This window comes from Thunnus albacares, chromosome 2 (assembly GCF_914725855.1).
Source record: "Thunnus albacares chromosome 2, fThuAlb1.1, whole genome shotgun sequence".
Taxonomy (NCBI): domain Eukaryota; kingdom Metazoa; phylum Chordata; class Actinopteri; order Scombriformes; family Scombridae; genus Thunnus; species Thunnus albacares.
Window position 1 is genome coordinate 21588963 of NC_058107.1, and position 22826 is coordinate 21611788.

A 22826-nucleotide genomic window follows, 5' to 3' on the forward strand; every position below is an offset into this window, starting at 1 on the left:
GGTGGAGTAGTGATATCATTGGCCAGACATATCACAGATATATTGGTATAGACATACATGTTGGCTGATATGTGAAAACGACATAATGCAGTACAAAGCACTTTTAATTATTTAGAAACATGACCATGAGATAGTTTGCTAGTTCAGACTCTGTAATATGAGATTTTAGAAAGTGAAAACTGAAAGGCTAACAATGCAGCACTCTCTGACTGGCCAATCAAAGAGCTAACTGTTAGTTATGACAGATCATACAAGTGGAGACAACAGCAGCAACTCCCTCACCAAAGCCTATTCAAGAAATTATGTATTTAATTTTTTATGCATTTATTAGAGAGGTGGTAGCATATAGATGACAGGAAATGAGAGGAGAGAGAGCTATATATAAGTCCATATTTGTGCAGTTCTGCTTTTACTCAGTATGTGTAAATTATATGTAATTATAATGTATAATTATAATATGCATGCCAGAAGCGCTGACTCTGAATTTAAAGAGAGAGCAGGCACAGATAGGTGACAGATTCGACTTACTTTGTTTAAGTAAGGTGTTAAGCCACCACAAGCTGCCAGAACAGCTACAAGTCTCTGGAAACCTACTGACGTGAACACTATTCTTCCAAAAGATATTCCCTCATTTGGTGCTTTGATGATGGTGGAGGAGCACCTTTATTTATTATATTTCCTCACTTATTTATTCATGTTTTTCTTCAAATTTGCCACCTGTCTGTATATCTTGTTAGTCACAAAGCTTTTTTTTACTCGACAGACTTTGTCGCAGAGTCTAAAATGAATAATAATTTCATTTTTATCTGTAAAACACTGTGCAATACTGGCCCCGGAAATCAAGTACTGGTCAGTCTCTACACAGAATTTGTCCTGAGATGGAAATGGATATGTGGTCATGATTGTCCTTCCAACTGAACCTGAATCAGATTCAGACCCATGCTGTGCTGTGTATATGTTTGTGGAAAGCACACCAGCAATTTCCGCCTGCGGGATCCTGCCCACACAGGACCCTACAACCAAAAACTTTTATTTCTGGTTGACTTTTTTAAATTCTCATTTAAATAATAAATAAGCTGTCATTCCCTTCTATCAAAGCTGAATAAATATGTTTATAGCCACTAGCTGTGTTTATGTTTTGCCTTTAAAAGCTCTCCTTGACATAAATAGGCACTTTGTGCCTCTGAACTCAATGCCAGCCGTGATACCATCACAGTACTTGTATGTGTCTGCATGCAATGTAGAACAGTTATGTTTTTCTTTTTAACTTCAAGCATCTGAACATCCTTGTTTCCTATCTCTCTTTCTCAAAACTGGATTGGTGGATCACAGGGGATAGAACCTTAGATCTTGGCCTACAGTCACTGCTGAAGTTGAGATAAGGAGACAGGCCCCACATGGAGTTTGAAACTTTTTGAGACTCTCTGCCAGTTCTCCCAAAACCTGTCTCACAGAGTAGAAACAGACAGCTGGGTCAAGCAAAAAGTTAGAAAAGAGACAGAAGAACTTTAGATACTTTGAATTTTGATTCAATAAGTTTTTTCCTTACATGTCTGTTTCATGTTAGCACAGGTGTTTTCAAATTTGACAGACCAGGAGTGTCAGGAACATGAATTGAAGTAAATTGGGAACCCCACTGTTAAGTGGAAGCCCACTGTGAAAATCTACTTACTTGACTAGTCATATTGATGTAAAACTTGACCTGTGTCTTAAGGATGATTTGTGCAAGAATCCAAAACCCTGTGGTCTTGTTTTATTTATTTTTCTTTCTATTCAGTTCATTTGCAATCATTGCCATCTCCCACATTGTATCTTTAAAATGTGTTTGGCTATAGCTGGCCAGCTCATTTCAAGACGTAGCCTCCCCTAGTTGTTAAGCTGCAGAGTGGACCATTCCTATCTGAAAGGCCGGAGGCAAAGGAAATCAGGCAGTAAAAGAGAGAGAGATAAGCAAAGACGGAGGGTCTCCCCTAGATCTCTGACATACTCTGGCATTTGGCTGAACTTCACATTTCATTCAGCCCCAACTTCATGAGCTCTGGCTGGAAGAGAAACCACTTTAGTGTGAATGAGTCAATGCTATTTTCTCCTTCTTTGTTCATCCATTTATCCTCTTGTTATCTTGCTCTCTCCCTCTTCCTTCCTCATCTTCTTTCTCTCATTCTTTCTCCATGGCCAATCCTTTCTTTCACCGACTCCTCACCTCCGCTCTTGGTGTCTGTCTCTTCCCTCTCTTACTCTTTCTCTATCTCTAGTTAGAGAGGAGTTCTGCACAGAAGTATAAAGGTGTCCACTTTGGCAACATGACAGAGAGGAGAGATGTGGTGACTGTGAAGGAGGGGCCAGGTCCAGGACAATACTACAATGAGATGTGAGTATCATGTATTTAGAACCACTGGCATAATGAACAAACAACAACATTGCTCATCCTGGCATAACAGTGGCCTGAGAACATGTTAAAGCAATTCACATTTTGGGAAATACACTCATTCGCTCTCTTGCTAAGAGGTAGATGAGACGTTTGCTACCTCGCTCAGCTGGGAAAGTGGTATTGATCTTCTCATGTAACTCTCGTCAAGAAAGCAAATAAGCATTTTTCCCAAACATCTGAACTATTACTCTAAAACTCTCACTTTCAGTTTTAAGATTTTTAAAATTATTCTTAATATTTTTCTGCTTTGTCTCTATTTTGTTCAAATGGTTTAAAAACCATTTGAACAAAATAAATAAACAATGACGGCTGATGTAGTACAGTATTTTATTACTATTAAAGTAATCAAAAGGCAGTTATGACATCACTGGCGACTGCAGAAATGGAGAGTTTAATTGAGGTAAACTCAGGTGAACTGGGTTTGAAGCAATATTTCATCATCATCAGAACATTTTAAATATTTAAAAAGTGTAGTAAAATAAACTGCCACATGCCAATTTAGTAAGTTCTGACGATCTGTGGACACATCATGCACTTACTTTGAATTTGTAAAATACAGACAAAAAAAGCAAAATGTAAATGTAATATATCTGTTTGGGAATGATGTTAGGGAAATCTCTGTCAAACTACATACTTGTTAGCATTAAAGTCCACTTTAAGAACTGCTGAAGTTAGCAGTCATCTTAGGAGCTTTGCTAACTAAACAGGTATGTAGCATCATCTTTGATGTTGAGATATTAATGGATATCTATTGATGCATGTGTTTGCAAAACCCTCACAAATTCACATTTTGAAGCAGGAACAAAGAGCCAAACAGTTGGTTTGATTAGATACTCTAGGGCATCAAATCTTAGAAGTTCACTGCTCTTGAGGCCTAAGGCTGGAGATATATACTTTTAAACTTTACTTTTTAACCATATGTTCATATAAACAACCAGCTGCGTTGTGAACGTAATTACTCACATACTTGCCTATGTACTTTGTGTGTTACTGGAGGATTCCACTAGAGGGCACACCAGAGTACTACAGGTATAAAAAGAACTTTTGGATTTGCATGATGCAAAATCCGCCAAAAAACTCTATTTGTCACTGTGCAGTGGCAATGACACATTGAACGGATGCGGGTAATTGCGGATTTGGTCTATTAATTTGTCGTCAAAACTTTACGCCATTGTTGTTGCTGCTTTGGTGCCTACTGACCCCTGACCCTGTCACTTCCCCATACTGCCCCTACACTGCCCCCACCATTCATGTGTGTATTGCACCTTGCGGACACGAGGACGTGCACAACCAACGTTCCAAACGGAACGAAACAGAATATGTAAGGTGTACAGATGTACTACGAGTTGGGCGGTGCTTGGTTTTGGCTTGACTGTTCAACATTTTATAGTTAAACAGTACACTAAAATATGTAACAGAATCTTGATTCATATTTGATCAGCACTGCTCACTTTCATAGTTTCATCTGAGTTTCACGAGCCGCCCGCGTTGCGCTGGACGGACTCATTTGCATAAAGTTGAGGTTGAGTCATGGTTATGCAAATTCAGATACTCCTGCTCTCTATAGAAAATGAATGGGATCTGTCGATTTGACATCTGTCAACGGATCCAGTGTGTCTGCACCATTACAGAAATGTGTTTTGAACAGAGAAGCGGTTCCACCAAAGGGAAATATTGCTTTAATCCTCCAGCCAGGGCATTACATTTGACATTTCTTACATGGTGATTCTATTGATTGCTATGGTGGATGGGCCTTATTAAGCACCTCTAGATTGGTGGGCACACACCCAGCTCTGCTATTCATAAAGGAATTGACTGAGCAATAGAAGCAAAGGTCTACATGTGAGAAATAATTCACACAAAGGCAGGCAGACATTCACCTTTCCACACAAACATGTCTGTAATACAATCTGATTTTTGATTGAGTTAAAACTGCTGTCTTTAATCCCCTTACAGTTGCTTGCAAACCTGTTATTTCAGTCTCATCTTCTTTTCTCCCCTTCACTCCTCCCTCTCTTGTTCATTCTAACTCTCTTTCGTCCTCTACTCCCATCTGTCTTTGCTTTGTTTATCTCTTTCTATTTACTTTTCCATTTACTCATCTCTCTTCCAATCTCTCAATATATTGTATCTTCCCATTCCTCCTTCTTTCGTCTTCTTTGCTTTGTATGTCTTTAAAAAACACTGCTTTCTTTTTTTTTATTTTTATCTCTTCTGCTTGTTCTGTGTCTCTGTTGTCATTGTCATTGTCTCTGTCCGCCTCAGAGTCCCAGAAACACACTATGTGAATGTGAACCTTCAAAAAGAGCAGAATGGCAGAGCTGAGCTTATCATCCCTCGTTACCATGAACTGGTGCCCAAGCAAGAGGAAAAGAAGGCAAGTATGTGTTTGTGCTTGCGGGTGTTTGTGTCCATGTGGAGCTATGTATGCTAGGTTTGTGTAAATGAGAACTAAAAGAGATAAGATCTCCACAGGGCTGAGATTCAGTATCAAGCTCTACTCAGTAGGGAACATATGGGCTTTGCTTGGTCCCTGCATCAAACTGCACTCCATCTCATCTACGTAATTAAGGAGGTTTGCGTGTGTGTGTGAGATTACCAAACTATGCAGCGGGCCTTACTCTTTTAAAGTGAGCCTATGTAAATTTTGTTGAACAGCGGCCATTATGGCCACAAGTCAAAATTACATGACAGTGGTAAACAAAACATAGTGTACTGGCAGCAGTACAGGAGGAGAAGAGTCATAAAGTCAGCAACTGACTCACTAATGTCCGTTATACAACTATCTATCTAAAGATAGCTAACATCAATTATCCTTAGCCATCATATGCTAGTGGACAACGTAAAGTTGTAGCAGAAAAAACCCTGAGTGTATTGAATTGATTAAGGGTGAATTTTATTGGCTTACTGTTTTTGTAGGAAAAGTTTAATGTTTGTTTTTCCCTCTTTCAAAAGTTGCACAGTCTTGCATTAATAATCAAGGAGGCAGGTCAGCTCAAATTCCTGTTCATGTAATTTATTTGGACAGCCCATCCAAAATATTTTCTTCTCTAAAAACTAAAAAAATAACTTAGTAAGTTGTATATTGAAATTTTTCACTTTATTAATCTTGGGGTATTGGATCGTAAGAGTATAGAAATTTACCTTATTAGCAGTCCACACAGGAGACCCTGCATCATATAAAGATCCCTACAGTTGTAAAACAGTTGTAAAAACAATAATCTTAGAGTATTTCATTGTGTGAAAGTCATAATAACCACATTATGAATAAATTAGACTTAGTGCACTTCTTCTCCCAGTGCAGTTACTGAAGCCTTTAACCTTTAACACTTTATACACATTTAACATAATTTATAATGTTGTTGTAATCACTTCAAAATACTAATGAGCTTGCAATGCCTTGACATGTTTCAGGAGTTTTAAATGCTTAAGAAGGGACTACATTTCTTTAGCAGTTAAACAGCTTGTCCACATTCTTCACAGCACTTTGATTTAGATGAATTCTTAACACAATAGGACTTTGAATACTGCAGATTGAGAATGAGTCATAATAGAGCACAGTGACTTACAGTGAGAAGAGAGTCAAACTAAGTGCTTTGGATTTAGTCTGGATTTATTCAAGTGCAGTTGATTAGAAATGAAATAATTCAACCCCCCTCCCTCTCTGATTATGGTTTGTCAGTTTTTCAATTCACCCTTAGAGGGCAGTAGAACATAAGCTTTAACCACAGCCTGCTAACCACACATACGTGCACAAACACACACACACATTGATACATTGGAGCTGGTTGAGTGGAGGGGAGTTACTCACCTGCATATGAACTTGAGTGTGCTGGCAGAATAATACTTTGTGATGGGCGCCCTGGTGGCCTGACGGTTAAGGCTCCTACCGCATAACCACAACGGCCACGGTTTGACTCCTGGCCGTGGGACCCGTGTTGCATGTCATACCCCCTGCTCTCTCCCTAGCTTGTTGCCTCTACACTGTCTGTCAAATAAAGGCATGAAGCCTGAAAAAAAAGAATAACATTTACCCCCTCCTCACTCTCTCCCTAGTTTCCTGTCTCTACACTGTCTGTCAAATAAAGGCAAACAGCCTGAAAAAAAAAAAAAACGTACCCCCGTCTCTCTCTCACCAGCTTCCTGTCTCTACACTGTCTGTCAAATAAAGGCAAAAAGCCTGAAAATAATAATAATAAAAAAAGAATAGTACTTTGTGATGCCTTATTTCTCTGGTCGGTGGGGTAGAGTGGGTGAGGCAGAGTCTGAAAAACGTGGGACTGAATTTGTGGAGAGTGAGGTGAATGTATCCCAGATGTTAAAGACTTGCACCTACGCCTTTCTCTCCGTTTGTCCTCTCTTTCCTTGAACATCTTGCTCTGCCAACTATCTTTTAGATTTTATCTTATTTATTTGTTCACTTGGTTGTTTGTTAACTGCCGTTAGGTTCAGATAGAAGTACTACCACATTAAGCATCTCAATACAATGCACAGTTTATTATACATTAGACATTTTGGAGTGATTTATTGAGAGACAGACTCACTAAGAATGTTATCCTTTCAATAATTTATCCTGTGACTTTGAACAACTTTGCCCTCTGTGTGAGTGTTTGTGTGTGTGAGAGTGCACCATGCTGTATTTGGACCCCCTACCATGATGGCTGCGCCTCCATCCGTCATCATTAGTACCTGACACCTCAACTCACATGTATTCCCACATACACAAACACACACACACACACACACACACATACAGTGACCAGATGGGTCATTACCCGCAGTGGGGACACTCAGGACAAACACCTTTACTTCCTAGAGATCAGCAGACAGTCTGGCTCAAATGGCTTGGGGCTGCTGGTGTCCCATAGAGTTTGAGAGTCTATGTGTAGGATTTTCCCATTAAATAGACATTCTGACATGGCAAGGGCAACGACTGAGCAAACCACTTTAAGAAGCCATTACTGTGTGTATTTCTGCAATCAAAAGAAAATAACAGTTGGGATTGTACCACTGTAATGCTTGATATTATAGTGTAAATATGAAGTTCACTTGTCAGCTTATCTTAAAAATGTTGTGAATTCCATGCTAACATAATCATGGATGATGTTGTTATGTTTGCACCACTTGTTATTTTTAGGAATGGGGAGGCAACACCACCGCCAAAGGGGAAATAGAGGGGAGAAAAACTTAGCACTACTGCTTAACACTGGATCTTAGATTTTCTACCTTAAAAATCTACAAACAAATGTCAAATAAGTTCAGTTAAATGTGTCATAATTATACTTTATTTGCATTTTGCAATGATGGGGTGAACTCAACCAATCCTGGAGATCTGCTGTGTCCTCACGGCTGATGGAAAGAAAATATTTGACCTATTCAGGAATTTTTTGACGTGTCCAAGAGTTGTTTTAAAAGGGTACTCCCATGATTTAGTATTACACTTCTGTAAAGTTGAGGGACTAGCGAGATACAGATTTAGAAAAGACTTATCAAAAATAATATTTTGACTTGAAGTCCAAAAATGCTGGATCTTACGCTTCCCACAAACCAACTAGATAGCTCTTTCATTGGACCTTCCCTGCTTGGTTAATTACCCACATCTTTCAAACTCCACAGTCTCAGTTTGTAACACAGGCTTTCTGTTAAAAATAGTTGGGATGCAAGCCCAAGTCAATTTATTTAATTTAAGAAAGCTCCCTCCACAACCGTCGAATATATTAAACAACAGCTTTAACAGACTGAGTCATACTCGCCATGACAAGTAGACTCGGTGGAGTGCCCATTTAGGAGTTCCAAAGACTGTCTTTTTCTAGCCACAGAGTGACTCTGTAGCTCAAAATTTTCTGAATGGCAAAGAAAAGGTGCACAGGCTAAAGATGTCGAGAGATATTGGCCTCAGATGTCACAAAAAAGGTGTGTTTTTGCTCTATGCGTCAAGCATCTTTACTCCAGAGAACATTTTACCCTGCAAAAAGCATTCTCAGTAACAGCTTTACTTATATATATATATGTCAGTATGTGAGATATCATATTCTGAGGACAAGAAACTATGTTCATGAATAAAAATTGAGCTGTCTTAAGGCATAGGGAGGACATATTGTGCTGAAATTCACCACTGTTCCCTTTAAGATTATGTAACTGCTAACAATCTCCACAGAAATCCATGTTGTTTAACTGCACACTCTGGCCCAACAAGCCAGTGGGTTTACCACAAATAAAAAAATTTCCTGGCTCTGCACTAGGGAGTTTGGAAATGTATGTTTGTTTCCTCACCTCTCACTGTCAGCATCTCTATTAGTGTGAGGTGTTGTTAGCTGGTATGCTAGTTACTGTAATTACTGCACTAAAATGGTGCAGTAGTCTTGAGTTGACGTGTTTGTTTCCAGACTATGAAAAGAGCAAATGTGCACACGTATAGAGTCTCTCTTCCTGTCTGTCTATCTTTTCTTCAGCACAGATGACTTCAGTGCAGAATAAAGACGTAAAAAGGCTTTCAGAGCTCTTTACCTGCGTGTTTTCAACAGCACCTTAGTCATTTTCTTTTACATTGCAGCACATTTCCCTCATCACTTAGTTCCCTCTAATAGTCTTTTCCCGTGTGCTTTTCATTTACCTCAAGAGCATGTAAGAAATTCATCTTTTGGACTCAAAACAACTCCTCTCCTTTTCCTATAATTGACACAATTGAATGAATACTGATATTACCAGAGTACTTCCCATCCCAGTACAACTATTACCTTGTATTTACCCTTCTCTCTGTCTCTCTGTTTCCCATCAGGGAGTTCCTGGTCCAGGCCAGTACGACATCAGAGGTCAATTTGAAAAGCCTATGAAGTCCAGTCGCAACATGCAGAATGTCACTTGCTCCTTCCTCTCTCAGACTGAGGTACAGTGCAAACAAAAAAGTTAACAGTGGAGCCATTCACCGCTCTGCATGAAGCCTTCCGAGTACATTTTTAGATGAATCAGGTTTGTATTGTACAGAGCAGGTTCTCTCTTGAGCAAATTTAGAGCTGCCTTTGTCCAACACTGGCTACGTTTACATGGACCCTAATATTCCACTAATAATCAGAATAATAGCCCAGTCAGAATAAAAATGCCTTATGTAACCAACTCAATTGGAAGAGACAGGCCCGATCTACCCTGATCAGAAGGAATTTTCAATCAGGTCAAGAGGGGTTGTGTAAACCTTTGATAATCTGTTCAATAGGAAAATATTAGTGCCTAATAACCATGTAAACACTAAATCCGATTGTTTCTCTCTGGTTGGAATAAACATGTTCTTTCTGCACATGTTTGACCCACGTGGGGATAACATTAGGTGACGTGACAGTAGAGAGAGAGAGTGTGTGTGAAGTTAGCAGCTGTGAACGTAGCAGTGCAGTGTGTTTACAGTTTAGGCTATTTGTCAGTGAATAAATGCTGCAACTTCTCAAGACCGAAGCCAAGTTCCCATGTCCTGCTTGCCACCTGCTGATTAAAGTGAAAGAGGTGAGCTCAGAAGTTAACAGCAATGGGTTAGCCTAACCTGATCACTTCACTTAAGGTGGACTGACTTATGGTGGACCAGTTATTCTCATTCTAGTGACAATCTCAGCTACTCCTAAATAGGAGAGATGTCTAGCTGCTGAGTCTTGCTAAGCCCCCCCCCCCCCCCCCCCCCCCTCCGTTGTGGGGCTGACGGTGGCTGGTAGGAACATTTTGATATATCACCCTGATGTATTCATCACTTTTGCACATGTCACACAGCTGTTCTGATTAAATGTGTCAGCGCATGTAAATACCAGAATGTATTAGATTACATCCCATGTAAACAGTTGACTCGAAATCTTCAATCAGAATTATTTCAATCGTGAAAAAAAGTGTGCTTGTAACTGCAGCTACTGTCTGTTTCAATTTTCTCTCTTTTAGTTTTTGCCTTTTTATTGCACTGATTTGATATTTGTGTTCATCCCACAGCCTTTGACTCCAGAACTACAGCAATTGCTTGTATGAGACCCGTTGCTGTTGTCTGTAATAATTTTTTTTTTTGCCACACGAGTTCAAATTGGATGATAATCACTCAAAGTTCATACTATAAAATGTGATAAAAAACAAAGTTTGAGTCAAACATGACATTAGAACTCCTTCTCTGTATGTTACGTGTTGCTAGTAGATGTCATAATACTGTAGCAGTTTTACACATACGATTCTTCTAACGTACCATCAGAAATCCTGTTGTAATTAAATAAAATCATCTATATGCAAATATAACCTACATAAAAAGAAATAAACATTAGCATTTATTATTATTTATGTATTTTTCTATTTGGATATGTGGACAATTCTCATTACTGGCTGAAAAGGGAACCTCATATTGTTAATGTGGCTAGGCTTATTGTTTAAAATGAATTGATTTTTGGCCGCTTGGGAGAAGTGCACCAAGCTGTAAACACCACATTGACATATTATCATTTAATAAAGTTGATATGGTTAACTTAGATAGGCAATTAGTTGCCTATTCAGCAGACATGAAGCAACATTAGCATTCATTTTGATGCATGCTGGCCACTTGACAAATGTAAGGCCAATATTTACCCTTTTTAGCTTTGTTTTTGGTCACCACCAGCTCCTGGGTGAAATACCTGACTCTTTAGCTGCTAATTGCTCCACTATGTTCACCAGCTGCTTGCTAATTTTGACTGTCTGCCATTTGCAGGTGAATTTTAGAGTTTTTCTGCTGTAAATAGCTGCCTGCTGTTGCTGGAAATTAGGCTGATTAGAGCACTGACAGTAAACCAAACAGTAAAAGTATAGCTGCAGTTAGCTATCCATGAGCAACTACAGCTGCTGACTTAAGAGTGTGGTTATGCATCTGGGAAACAAGTGTTAATATAAGTGGTTATGATCAGCTGTGCTTTCGATTACAGTAACACAACCTTAATAATTTTCTTTTTCCTTCCCTTTGCCTTCCCATGGAGGCCCTGTTGTAGCTCCAGGTCAGCTGATAGAATACCATTCAGCTTGACAGAGTATAAAACTAATTTAACATTTTTCCCTTGTACATTTACAATAATATTACAGATCAGGCTTGATTCTGCCCGTGGGATGAGATCATCATGCACAAATATCGATTTAACTGGCTAAGATAAACAAATTTAAATCCATAAATTTAGGAGCATTACTCTACATAATGGCCTATACACAGAGAAAACAATCAGACCACATTGAAAAGATTTCTCAGACGTAATCTGGGAGACAAATATATTCAATTTACAATTTCTCAAAGGAGACTGGATTTCAATATGGAATATTTAAGATTAAGTTACAGATCCAAGACACTGAGCCGGGCTTTGCTTCTTTAATTGATGTGCTGGGAGTGGAGGGTTTCTTTAGATGGGGGTGAAGATGAGTTTATTAAGAGGCTCACAGGAGCCAAGATGAAGGAAGTGAAAATGTGTAGTTTGATGTCTCAGGAATAGCTGAACTCCTCTGTGGCACTGCCCCACAGATTCACTCCTGTGAAACTCTCTGACTGATATTTTAATTATCACTGTGACACACACACACAGTCATACATAATGTGAGAGTGTATGCTCACGCACACACAGAGACACAGGAAACTCAGACATACACGTGTGCGAATTTCATCTGCAGACAGATATAGACATGAGACAGACAGGTTTGCAAGTACTGTTAACATGCATGCAAATTAGCCTTTTTTCACACATGCACTAACTTACACACACACACACACACACACTTACACACACACACACACACACACACACACAATCACAGTTCCCTGAAATTACCTTAATCACGTCAGAAACATAAAACATTTTGCTAGTTTCCTGCCGAGAACGCCTGATGCAAGATTGTGGATTTCATTTGATCTGTGTGTGTGTGTGTGTGTGTGTGTGTGTGTGTGTGTGTGTGTGTGTGTGTGTGTGTGTGTGTGTGTGTGTGTGTGCGCATATGTATGTATGTGTGTGTGTCATAGTTTGCTCTGACCTAATTTCTCTGGCCACATGCTGTGTTAGTGCGTCGACCCTGTGATGTCGTCACCGACACCCACCGAGGAACGTCAGTGAGTGTGTGTATGTGTGCGTGTGTGTGTGCGCGTGTGTCACAAGTCATCTCCAATGCAGAACTAAGAACGACAGTTTCCTTAGATCTTCGTCTCCCTGTGAGTCCGGTTCCATCTGACACTGTTATCCTGCAGAGGGATGGAGAGGAAACGAGGGAAGGAGGGAGTGAAGGAAGGAGGGAGGGAGGGAATTGAAGATAAGAGGACCAGCTGGAATCTTCCAGTTCTTTCCTCTCCTCCTCCCTTTGACTTCCCAATTTCCCAATATCAAAGCATCAATCCGACATTTTGTAAAAAAAAAAAATCCCCTTGCCCTCGCTCCTCCACTAATCCTTATTTTCCTTTTTGTTCCCTCCTTTTCATTTCTCCATTAGCTCTGAATTTGAATTATTTTCTTCCTTCCTAAGCTTACAGGCCTCTTCTCTTTCCTTCAGTTAGTGTTCTATTTTTTTTTTCTTTGGTTTTCATTTCCTTGCCCTTCTCCTTATTTGTGGCAATTATTTTATTCTATCCTTGCCCATTCCCATCTTTGTTCATCCCTGAGTCCCTTTTATCCCTGAAGGCCATCTTCTGTTTTGGTGCTTTATAGAATTTTACATAAAAACACACAAAGAACAACTGTACTGTACTGTAATTTGGGAGAAAAGCAACATTAAAAGCACTAATATATTTTTTAAATCATGTGCTTTGAAAGCACCATACATACATTTTTTAATTGTCATTTATAAATGACAACACTGAATGAGCCTATGTGTGTCCTAATGTCCACAAAGCCCATTCAGAATTGAAAGACACTGCATCTTTAAAGTGGCTATAATCTCAGTATTTTGACATTAACAATAGATCACATGATTACTTAGATGCAAAGTGGGTCGCTAGTAATGACAAACCCACAGAAAGTTATCAAAGACTCTGTATTTCCCCTGAGCTCTGAGGAGCTTTATAGTGCCTTTCAGGTCATTGTTTTGGTTTTCTGGTGACCTAGAGGTTAAACTTTGGGTTTGACTGCACTGTTGGGTAAACATTATTATTATATAGTATATTATATATGAGATTATTCCCATTTGTTTGGTGCCAGAAGGGACATGAGGGCACTTATGCTACACTTACACTGGCCTCGTTTATCCACATTAACAGACGTTAAGACATTTTGTCTCTGGTAGGCCCCCATACAGAGACACCTTGCATTGATAACGTGTTGGCTCAGGGCATAATCTTCAAAAGTATTCCTTTTGGCATGTCTTATCATATGTGTCTGGAAATGGAACAACAGGAAGCATAACAAAAAAATCCACCTTCAAAATAGATCCAGCATCTATGTGATGTACCAACAAAGCTCAGTCAGTCAGTTTGAGAGAAAAAAAAAGTGCCCATGAATAAGACTTAACTAAAGCCAGTAGGGCAGTACTGGATTGACAGATGGCCACAAACCCCAGCTCTACAACTGGCTTTGATTGAACACCGTTTGTTTTGGCCTTGAAACAGCATGTCTTGCGACTCCTGCTCCTCTTCTTGCTTCTCTTCAAACACTCACTTCAGTTCTAACCCAAACACTTCTCTTCTAAGTCATTTCTTCTCCTCTCTCCATTTCCTCCTCCAGCCACACCTCTTCACTTCGTTCGTTTTCCTTCTCCCTTTTGCCTAAAAGCCCAATAATTCAGCTGTACATTACTAACATAGTTTTCATTACCCCACAACTAATTTTCTATAGGCTGCATCTTGTTTAAATGGAAAGTGCAAATCAATGATTGGCATGTATCCAGTAAAAGGGGGTATTTTTAAGATCATTCTTATAGTTTTGACAGCATCTGGGGAACTGGCTTAGAGTGTGTGTATGTGTGTATATGGTTGGGGGGGCGCATGAAATTGTTAATGTGGGCACGCTAGTATTCGAGGAATCAAGTTCTTTGTATTCCTTCATTGTGTTCGATAACAACCAACTGAATGGTTCAGTTGTGAGAGGCTGAGGAGAAATTTAGAATTACATTAAAACACAGTTCACCTTCAGTAATTTTGACTGAAAAGGCAACTTATCTGCTTTTGGTCCCTTGATTGCCTGTGTTGTCATAATAGGCTATCAGATAAACACATTTATACCCAGGAAGTAAAGCTGCCAAGCAGTCGCAGCGCTGAATAAGCTCTGGCATCAGCAAAACAGTCAAAGAACATTACATACCTGATTGTATGCATCATTATCTTTGAGTTGGAAATGCTGTTTAACCCAACTTATTTTCTCTCTCCTCATCTTTCCACTTTGTTCTGTCCGTATGCATTTTAATCACTTTCACTGTTTCTCTCATGCATGTCTTTCTTTTTCTTCTTTTTCTGTTTTCTCTCAGTTCAGTTCAGTGTGTTTTAATTGTCTGAGAACAGCTTTTCCAGTTACTGCATGCAATTAGGAGTTATGAAAAAGAATATAACAGAAAATAGACAAAGTTGCTCACTAGCAGCATGACTCTATGGATGGCATTGCTGGTCAGCCTGTCTGTTGGGTAGTCCGCCACTTTGGTTCAGATTGATAAACTTTAACAACTGTTGGATTGATTTCCATTAAATTTTATATAGTCATGGTTCCCAGAGGATGAATCCTCATGACTTTAGTGATTCATAACTCAACATCTCCAAGATGGATTGACATAAAATTTAGTACAGACATTCATGCTTCCCAGATGATGTATAGGACTTACTTTGGTGATCCCCTGACCTTTCATCTAGCGCCGGTTTATATTTGTGGATTTGAGTGAAACTAGTGCAGTGCCTGTTCAAAATGCGCCTGTATGAAATGGGCCAATGGGCTTAGTGTCCGGTACTGCTGTTTGCAGCTCTCTTGAGAAATACTTATCCAAACAACTTCACACTCGACACTGCACTTCCTTGGGTTCTCAGCAATACACCCACCAAGTGTGAAATTGATTGGATGGGACAGCCATATATACATACAGACAGATACTTCTTCCATTTTAGTTAGATTAGTTTTAATGAGGTGAAATTGTCCTTATATAAGATTCTGTCTTGTGTTTTCTGTATCAGCTGCTGTGTGTCATTTCGGGCAGGCTCATGTTCTCTTGGCAGTTTCCGGTGCTCCGTCTCTCCGGCTCTGCTCTCCTCCTGTATTGCTGAAGCTTTCTTGAGAACCGCTCATCCAAACAACTTCACACTTGATACTACACTTCCTTGGGTCCTCAGCACTACATCCGCCAAGTGTGAAGGTGATCAGATGAACGGTTGTCGAGAAAATCAAAGGACAGACAGACAGAGAGACTTCTTTGGCTGCTGTATGTTGCAGCTATGTGTCTGCATAGCTGGCATTTTGGAGATCCGTGTCAAGATCCGCTAAATGTTTTCTTCTAATGATATCTTTGACATTACTCAAACAAACAACTTCGCCCCCGAGTCTGCACTTCCTTGGGTCCCAGCAATACACCCGCCAAGTGTGAAGTAGATCAGATGAACAGTTCTCGAGATAGGACGAATGAAGGACATACAAACAGTACATACATATATGTATATGATATAGTACTATATATATATATATATATGTGTGTGTGTGTGTGTGTATATAACGCCTAATTTAATATTAATATGGTATTGTAAATGCACACTTCTTACCCCCAAAGCAGCATACAGTGTGTCAATCACAGCCGTACAGTTAAAATGTCTGATCAAATGCTTGCATGTTGCAACCATTAAAATCTTTCCAGTCACTATTCATTTCACATAACCTCAATGTAATATAACTACAGCTGAAGCTGATTTATCGCTGAGTTTGAGTGAAGCTTTGATGAAACATCTGAGCCAGGACTGACAATATCAAGCTGATCCTGAGTTGTCCTGAAATGGCCTTCTTTTACTAAAAATGTAGTCTTTCCTCTGGCACTGCCCCAGTCTTTTTTGTAAGAATCAAAGTTGTGGCTCAATTTTGCATCCATTCAACAATTTGGTTATGTGATGTGTAATGAGCAATTCCAGGGGCCTGATAGACTTCTAGTCTTGCTGTTTACTTGTGGGCTGCGGGTAGTAGTCTGTATTTGGTCAAGTTCTGACTCTGTTTGGTATTACTGACAGTGAGGAGATGCAGTGCCCTGTCATTTTTTGTTCCTGCGGATAAAGCAAATATTCACAGCTTGATTTGTTTTTGTGTTCCAGATGGGCACTGGGTAGAGAAAATAAATTCACTATTTATCATTTTAAAACTGTGCTGAGTGTTCAGTTTGATCAATAGAAAAGGCTATTAATCATTAAATTGTACAATGATTACTTTTTACAAAGTAGACTTTGATGTTCAGCTTTTTGCGTCATGGTTCCTGATATTTCAGTGTGTGCGAGGGATCTTGAATTAAGATTCATCCATTTTTGTCCAGCTCTCTTTCCTTTCTGCTTATTCTTGTTTCACTCTAACCTTTATCTGTCTCATTTCCTTTCATTTCCATCCATTAGAGGTTTAACCCTGTGAAAGAAGTGTCGCCTCCTGTTGGTGCATATAATGACCCGCGCTGTGCCCTGGAGCTGGTGAAGAAGACCACGGGAGTGAAGAAAAGTCCATTTGGCCTCACTGCAGTGCGCTTTACTCTTAACGACAAAAAATGCCACACACCAGGTCAGTATGTGTGTATTTGTGTGGCCAAATGTGTGTGCCAATCTAAAGTGTGTCCAAGTTGGATGCTCTTCAAAGTGATATTCCTCTTTGATATATAGAGTTATGTTGTACGGATGTAATGCAGTTTTCTTTTCCTTTAGGGAGTTTTAGCATTCTTCTGTTTGTGCAAAAGACAGAAAATGTTGCTTTGAACTAATTTCTCATAATGCTTAAAATGGATCTAGCTCTTGTAGTTAATAACCAGTACTCTGTCAGACATCATTGGCACTTGATTGTTATAGTATAATATCCGAGGAGAGTATTTGTAAGCATTTTAGATGTGGCTTTATAGTCCGAATCACATCCTCTTTCATTTCAAACAAGCCGTTTTCTTTGAAAGTTCAGATATCAACTTGACATGACCATTATACTCAACTTAACAAGTAATAATTAAAAATGAGTTGTACGTTGCAGCTTGTAATAACATTTTGAAATTAACTGGAAGGGAACTAACTCCTGCTGTGTTAGTGTGTGTATGTCTGTCTTTTTGAGGACTAATTTGAGTTTCATACCTTGGGAGTGAGGACATTTTTGGAAAGTGAGGTACAGACATTCAAAGTGCTGTTTGAGGGTTAAGACTTGATTTTAGGGTTAAGGTTTTATGGTTAGGCATTTAGTTGTGATGGTTAAGGTTAGGGTGAGGGCCTGGGGACTACATTGGGTGGGTTCTCACATGTATAGAAGTTCAAACGTGTGTGTGTGTGCACACATGTCAGAAACACAATACACACTGTCCTGCACACACTAATACACACAGATTTTTAACAACGGCCTCTACATAAAACAGAATTTGATATAAAGTGCTGCATTTAAAAATTAAAGATAAATGCAGAGAACACAAATACAGAACAGATGCAATACAATGGAAGTGTGAAGGTCCAAAATTGGTTTAGAATCATTTATTTTTCATCATACTGATTAAATAAGAGCTTAGGACATTCATTGATAATTCAAAAAATAAATCTTATGTGTGTTTTTTTATGCTGAGTCTCCACGTATAACATGCAGACACATTTCAGGAGCTGTGCTTTGCCACCATACTAACATTTAGACCTCTGTCTTTCCACTCTTTGCTCAGAACATCTTTAAATGTGGCTACACAGGTGTAACTTGTTTGTGTTGCCATATGATTTTTTTATTGAAGCTCTGCTAGTGTTCACAAAGTTACAGTTGTGTGCTTCAGTTTTCCCACTGTAGCTGAAAAAACAAACAAAAAATATAAACAAAAGTACATAAATTCAATGAATTAAGACAAATATAGAGAACAAACATGGGACGGGAGTAGTCAGCAGATAGCCACACAGCTAAACCTGCGAAGCCTCAATGAAACAGCTGATGCCAATTTATTAACGCAATTGCATCTTTAGTGCTCTGCCTTAGCAAATGCTATGTTTAATTTCTCATATTTCTATATTCAATATCATATTTCTCATATTCAGTGCATAAAATGTTCTCTTCAGTTATACGAGCAATGAATGGTCTTTGAAGCACAAATCAATGTGGTCAGTGTCTCTGATGTGCCAAAAATGATCAGCGCGGAGTCTGGTTGCACTACAGCCCCAAACACTTACGAAAAAGGTGCTCGTTTGTGTTGTCCTTGCATATTGTAGCATTTCTGTGTTTACTTGCGTTTTCTGTATTTGCAGCATGCGTATAAATGAATGTATGTAGTATGTGTTGTCAAATTGGTGAAAATGTTCTCTTCATTTGTTTATATCTAAGTGTATTCTTAAGTTACAGTGAGCAGTGGCTCTCTCAGCTTCTGTATTAATAGAAATGGAGAATCATTCTTCTGTGAGTTTGAGCATTCACTCAGCCAGCTGTTATCAAAGCAGGCACTGACAAATTTAGAGTAGTGCAGGTGTAGCACAGGCGTCATTTTCAGTCCAAACCAACACTACATGAATGCTAAACACACTGCCAGTACTAAAGACTCTATGCCAAAGTTACACCTACGCTACATGTCTCTAATACCTGGTTCTTCATTGTAAACCTATGTAAATTCCTTTGCGTCATCACAGAAATAGCAGGTATTGATTTGAAGGAAGGTAAGCTGTACATTTTCTGTACTGATTCTTTAGGATGTTGTCACAGGGAAAAGAAGGCATTTTTTAAGACATACACACAATGATCCTGTCTGTACTCTATCCAGGTCCAGGTTCCTATAATGTGTTCGACTATGGTTTAGCCCGAGAGAGTTTTAAAAAGGCATTTTTAGAGAGAACCAGGAAGGGAGGCTTTGGCTCCACTGCTCAGCGCAACTCCATCTTTCTCAACAAGGAATCGATAGAGACCCCAAGTCCAGGACAGTATGAGGTAGGATGATCCATCAATGTATTCATGCATTCATCTTTCTGTCTTCATTTTCATTGTGTTTTCTTGTCTGTTTTTTCCTTGCTTCTTTGTTTCTTACTTCCTTGCTTCTTAGCTGTGTTATTGCTTGAGCCCTACAGAAAACGCTCATATCCTCATCCCCGTATATGTGTGGGTGTGCTGTATGTACATATACATATGTGTGAATGCCGTATGTTTGCATTCAGACAGAAAAGAAGACAGAGGAGCACTACAAAAAGCACCACACAGCTGTATTCAAATCAGCCACAGAGCGTTTGGCATCATCACTGCTGGCTAAAGTAAGTCTCTTTCTCTCTATGTTGTTTTACAGTTTCCCCAACAGTTGTCTTTGTCTCACTCTTTTCTATCCCCACGCCAAGTGTGTGCCGTAAAGCTGCTGAAACCTACTTAACAGAGGAGTCTAAGATGAAGTAAAAAAGCATTACATGCCAAGTTTTTACTTGCATAAATGGGCCATCGCAGCAGTAGCATCTGACCCACTATGCCAAGGGCCTGTTCTCCAGCAGTTAATTTTCTTTGACTGCTTCTTTTCTTCTTTTCCTCTTCTCCCTAATGCTTATTTTGTAGAAGAAAACAGGTCACAATTCTTGATAATTAGTTTCTTGTTCATCTCCCTTTTCCTATTCACTGATCTCCCTTATTCCTCTCCTTCTCCAACTTCTCCCAACGGTAATTGAAACGTACAATTTTAAGGTGAACATGACATCAGTGTTTTTTCCAAATAAATTATTTGCAGTATCTGTGATAGAGGAGTAAAACTGAAACATAAGGACCTGATATTTGAGATATGCTTACTTTATGTACATTTTACATTGAATATCTTAATGTTTCTTAAGTGACTGGGCCATTAACTTTATAGAGAGCTATAAAGGTATTTCTGTATTCACTCAAATAAAACTGAGAGTATTTCTACAGCTACTGCACACCTTACTCTTAAGGCAATGATACAGACGACTGCCTCACAGAGACTCATTTATCTAAACCTCATATCCAAACAGCTTTCAGTGAATTGTGTTGTTTGAAAGTCTACTGACTCCTTCAGGGCAACTCAGCAGCAACCTGAATATCAACATATTTGAATTATCTTTAAATAATTATGGAGGTTTATCTTCAACATTCTTACATTTTCGGTGACATTTAGAGTATGCTGCCATTACATTTTTCTTTACCCACCATGCCATATTGCAGTTGAATTACATTTTAATCTTTTCTAGGCGTTTGTGTTTTATGAATGCATCCATTTTAATATATTGCTAAAACCTGTGTCTTCAGAATTTACACTAAAACAGCCTACTTGTACAAATGAATACGCCACACTGGTGCTACATTTGAAGTGACAGTGTTTGGATGATGAAAACTGTATTTCTTTGACCTATATGACAGAAGATGGTGTTTACCTGTAAATAAACAATGTGCTAATGAACAAACAATGAAGCAGCTGGATTACAGGGTTAGCGATTAAATCTTACTGACGCCTGTATTAAAAAAAAATCTTGTAAAAAAAATTATGTAAAAATCCTGCTTATGTGTATGATACGGCATTTTAATATTCAAGATACACAATTTGTTTTTTTGAGTACCCTTCTGGGTAGCAGCTGGTGTTTACTCTGATTAATCCTAAAGGGTAGAAGTGTAATCTGAATCTTGAGGCAAAGGTCTCCAGATCTGATCTTAACACTGCAAACTACACCGCTCTCTAGAAAGACAGTTTAAAGGGTATTTCAACACTTATTACAGAGGGCAGAAATCTTTAGGTGTTGGCTCCACGTCTCTGGGTTTGGTTTATCATTTTTGCAACTTTCATACACATTTCTCACTCAGTTGTATGCTACCGATATAACAAACACAATAATTATCCAAATCATCCACTTAATAATTTGTGTCAATAAAGTAACAAGTTTGCACTTGAACTTCCCCTTGTGACACACACTGAGTCAGTTTGTGTACATACATTTCAAGCATGTGCAATTGTGGCCTCATACAAATCATTATGTCATTGTGTCACAGCAGGTGTTTTCTTTCAATTGTCATTGCTGCAAAATCCTTGCTTTGACAATTATCACTGGGATTTGACGACAATGCAACAATGCAACCCTTTGACTGCTACTGAAGGGCACACTTTTGAAAGAAATGCTGCCTTTTTACTCAAACTAATGTTAACTTAGTAACAAAGAACACTTAAGTACAGCCATCCCTAAGTCTTACCCAGACCTCAGCGTCAGGACAGAGCCCAGCTGGTTTTTATTCCTGCTGTTTAATCAGGGAATGATTCATACTTTGAACACCAAGTGAATGCAATTAACTACCTGGTAGGACATAAAAGCAGCAGGGCTGTAAGGAGCGCAGCATGAGCAATCTGCAGGTGATCCACATCAATAATCAGTGTAATAGTCTTATATACCTACAATTTCCAACGGGACATTTTCTTGCCTTCCTATGCAGTGAGGTCAGATGTCAGGGTCACATACAAACAGTCTATTTTCTTTAGATAGTTTAGATAGTAGATTTAGAGATAGTCTCTTTATACCCTGTGCCACCATACTATGCCCAGCAAAGTAAAAAATAATATGTATTCAAAGCATTGCATCTCTTTCAGTTTCAGTGAATTTGGTATGGTAGTTTAGAAAAAAACCCATTCACCAAGTTTGCATTCATAGATTTACATTATTGTTAGTGTTAAATTGTTTATGCACTTGAATAATTTGAATCATTCACAATATATTTCATATCACAAATGAACTTTTGCAAGGATGATGATACTCATTAGAGCAGTGAGAGTGATCTATTAAGAATTCTGGTGCTGATGCCTGTGTAATAGTCTCTACCTCATATATCTGTCAGCGCTGTTTGCCATTTTTCATGACAATGGCTTCGTGATAGTTTCCTGTCACACTGCAGTATATCGTGCTGATGGATGATCTGGCTCACTCAGAATCCTGTACACAGTACAAAAACTTGACAGCCATACTGCACAGTCCACATAGTGTCTATGTTTCACATTGTTATGCTCTGATAGCTACAGATCTGGAAATTGGAGGTCTGTAGGTTTATACAGTGTAGACTTTCATTATATGCCGGACACACTGGGTGATTAAATATTTAACATGTCTTTAACTTGATTCAATCCCCACTAGCGGTACATCCAGTTTGGTTGTGCGTTCCAACAAACATAATTGGCTGTGTTTGTGGGTGGGGAGCTGGCGAGGTTGAAGTGAAAAGAAGTGTCTGGGGGCATCATGTGTCATGGAGGTAGCATATGTCTATCTGCAGCCTTCCTCTGGCAAACAGCAGGGTTGGCAGTGATAGGGACTGCAGTGCAGTGCATAGGGTTTGGA

General features: G+C 39.1%; 1 protein-coding gene across 6 annotated transcripts in view; it reads left to right on the plus strand.

Moving 5' to 3' along the window:
• The window catches only part of stpg2 (sperm-tail PG-rich repeat containing 2), a 61404-nt gene that overhangs the window by 5204 nt on the left and 33374 nt on the right, over window positions 1–22826 (plus strand). For all 6 annotated transcript variants that reach the window (XM_044372985.1, XM_044372994.1, XM_044373003.1 and 3 more), the window contains exons 5-10: window positions 2256–2371; window positions 4697–4808; window positions 9210–9317; window positions 16938–17097; window positions 19289–19452; window positions 19677–19769. In XM_044372985.1, the coding sequence (XP_044228920.1) occupies window positions 2256–2371; window positions 4697–4808; window positions 9210–9317; window positions 16938–17097; window positions 19289–19452; window positions 19677–19769 (753 nt within the window). The remainder of the gene's footprint in view (window positions 1–2255; window positions 2372–4696; window positions 4809–9209; window positions 9318–16937; window positions 17098–19288; window positions 19453–19676; window positions 19770–22826) is intronic.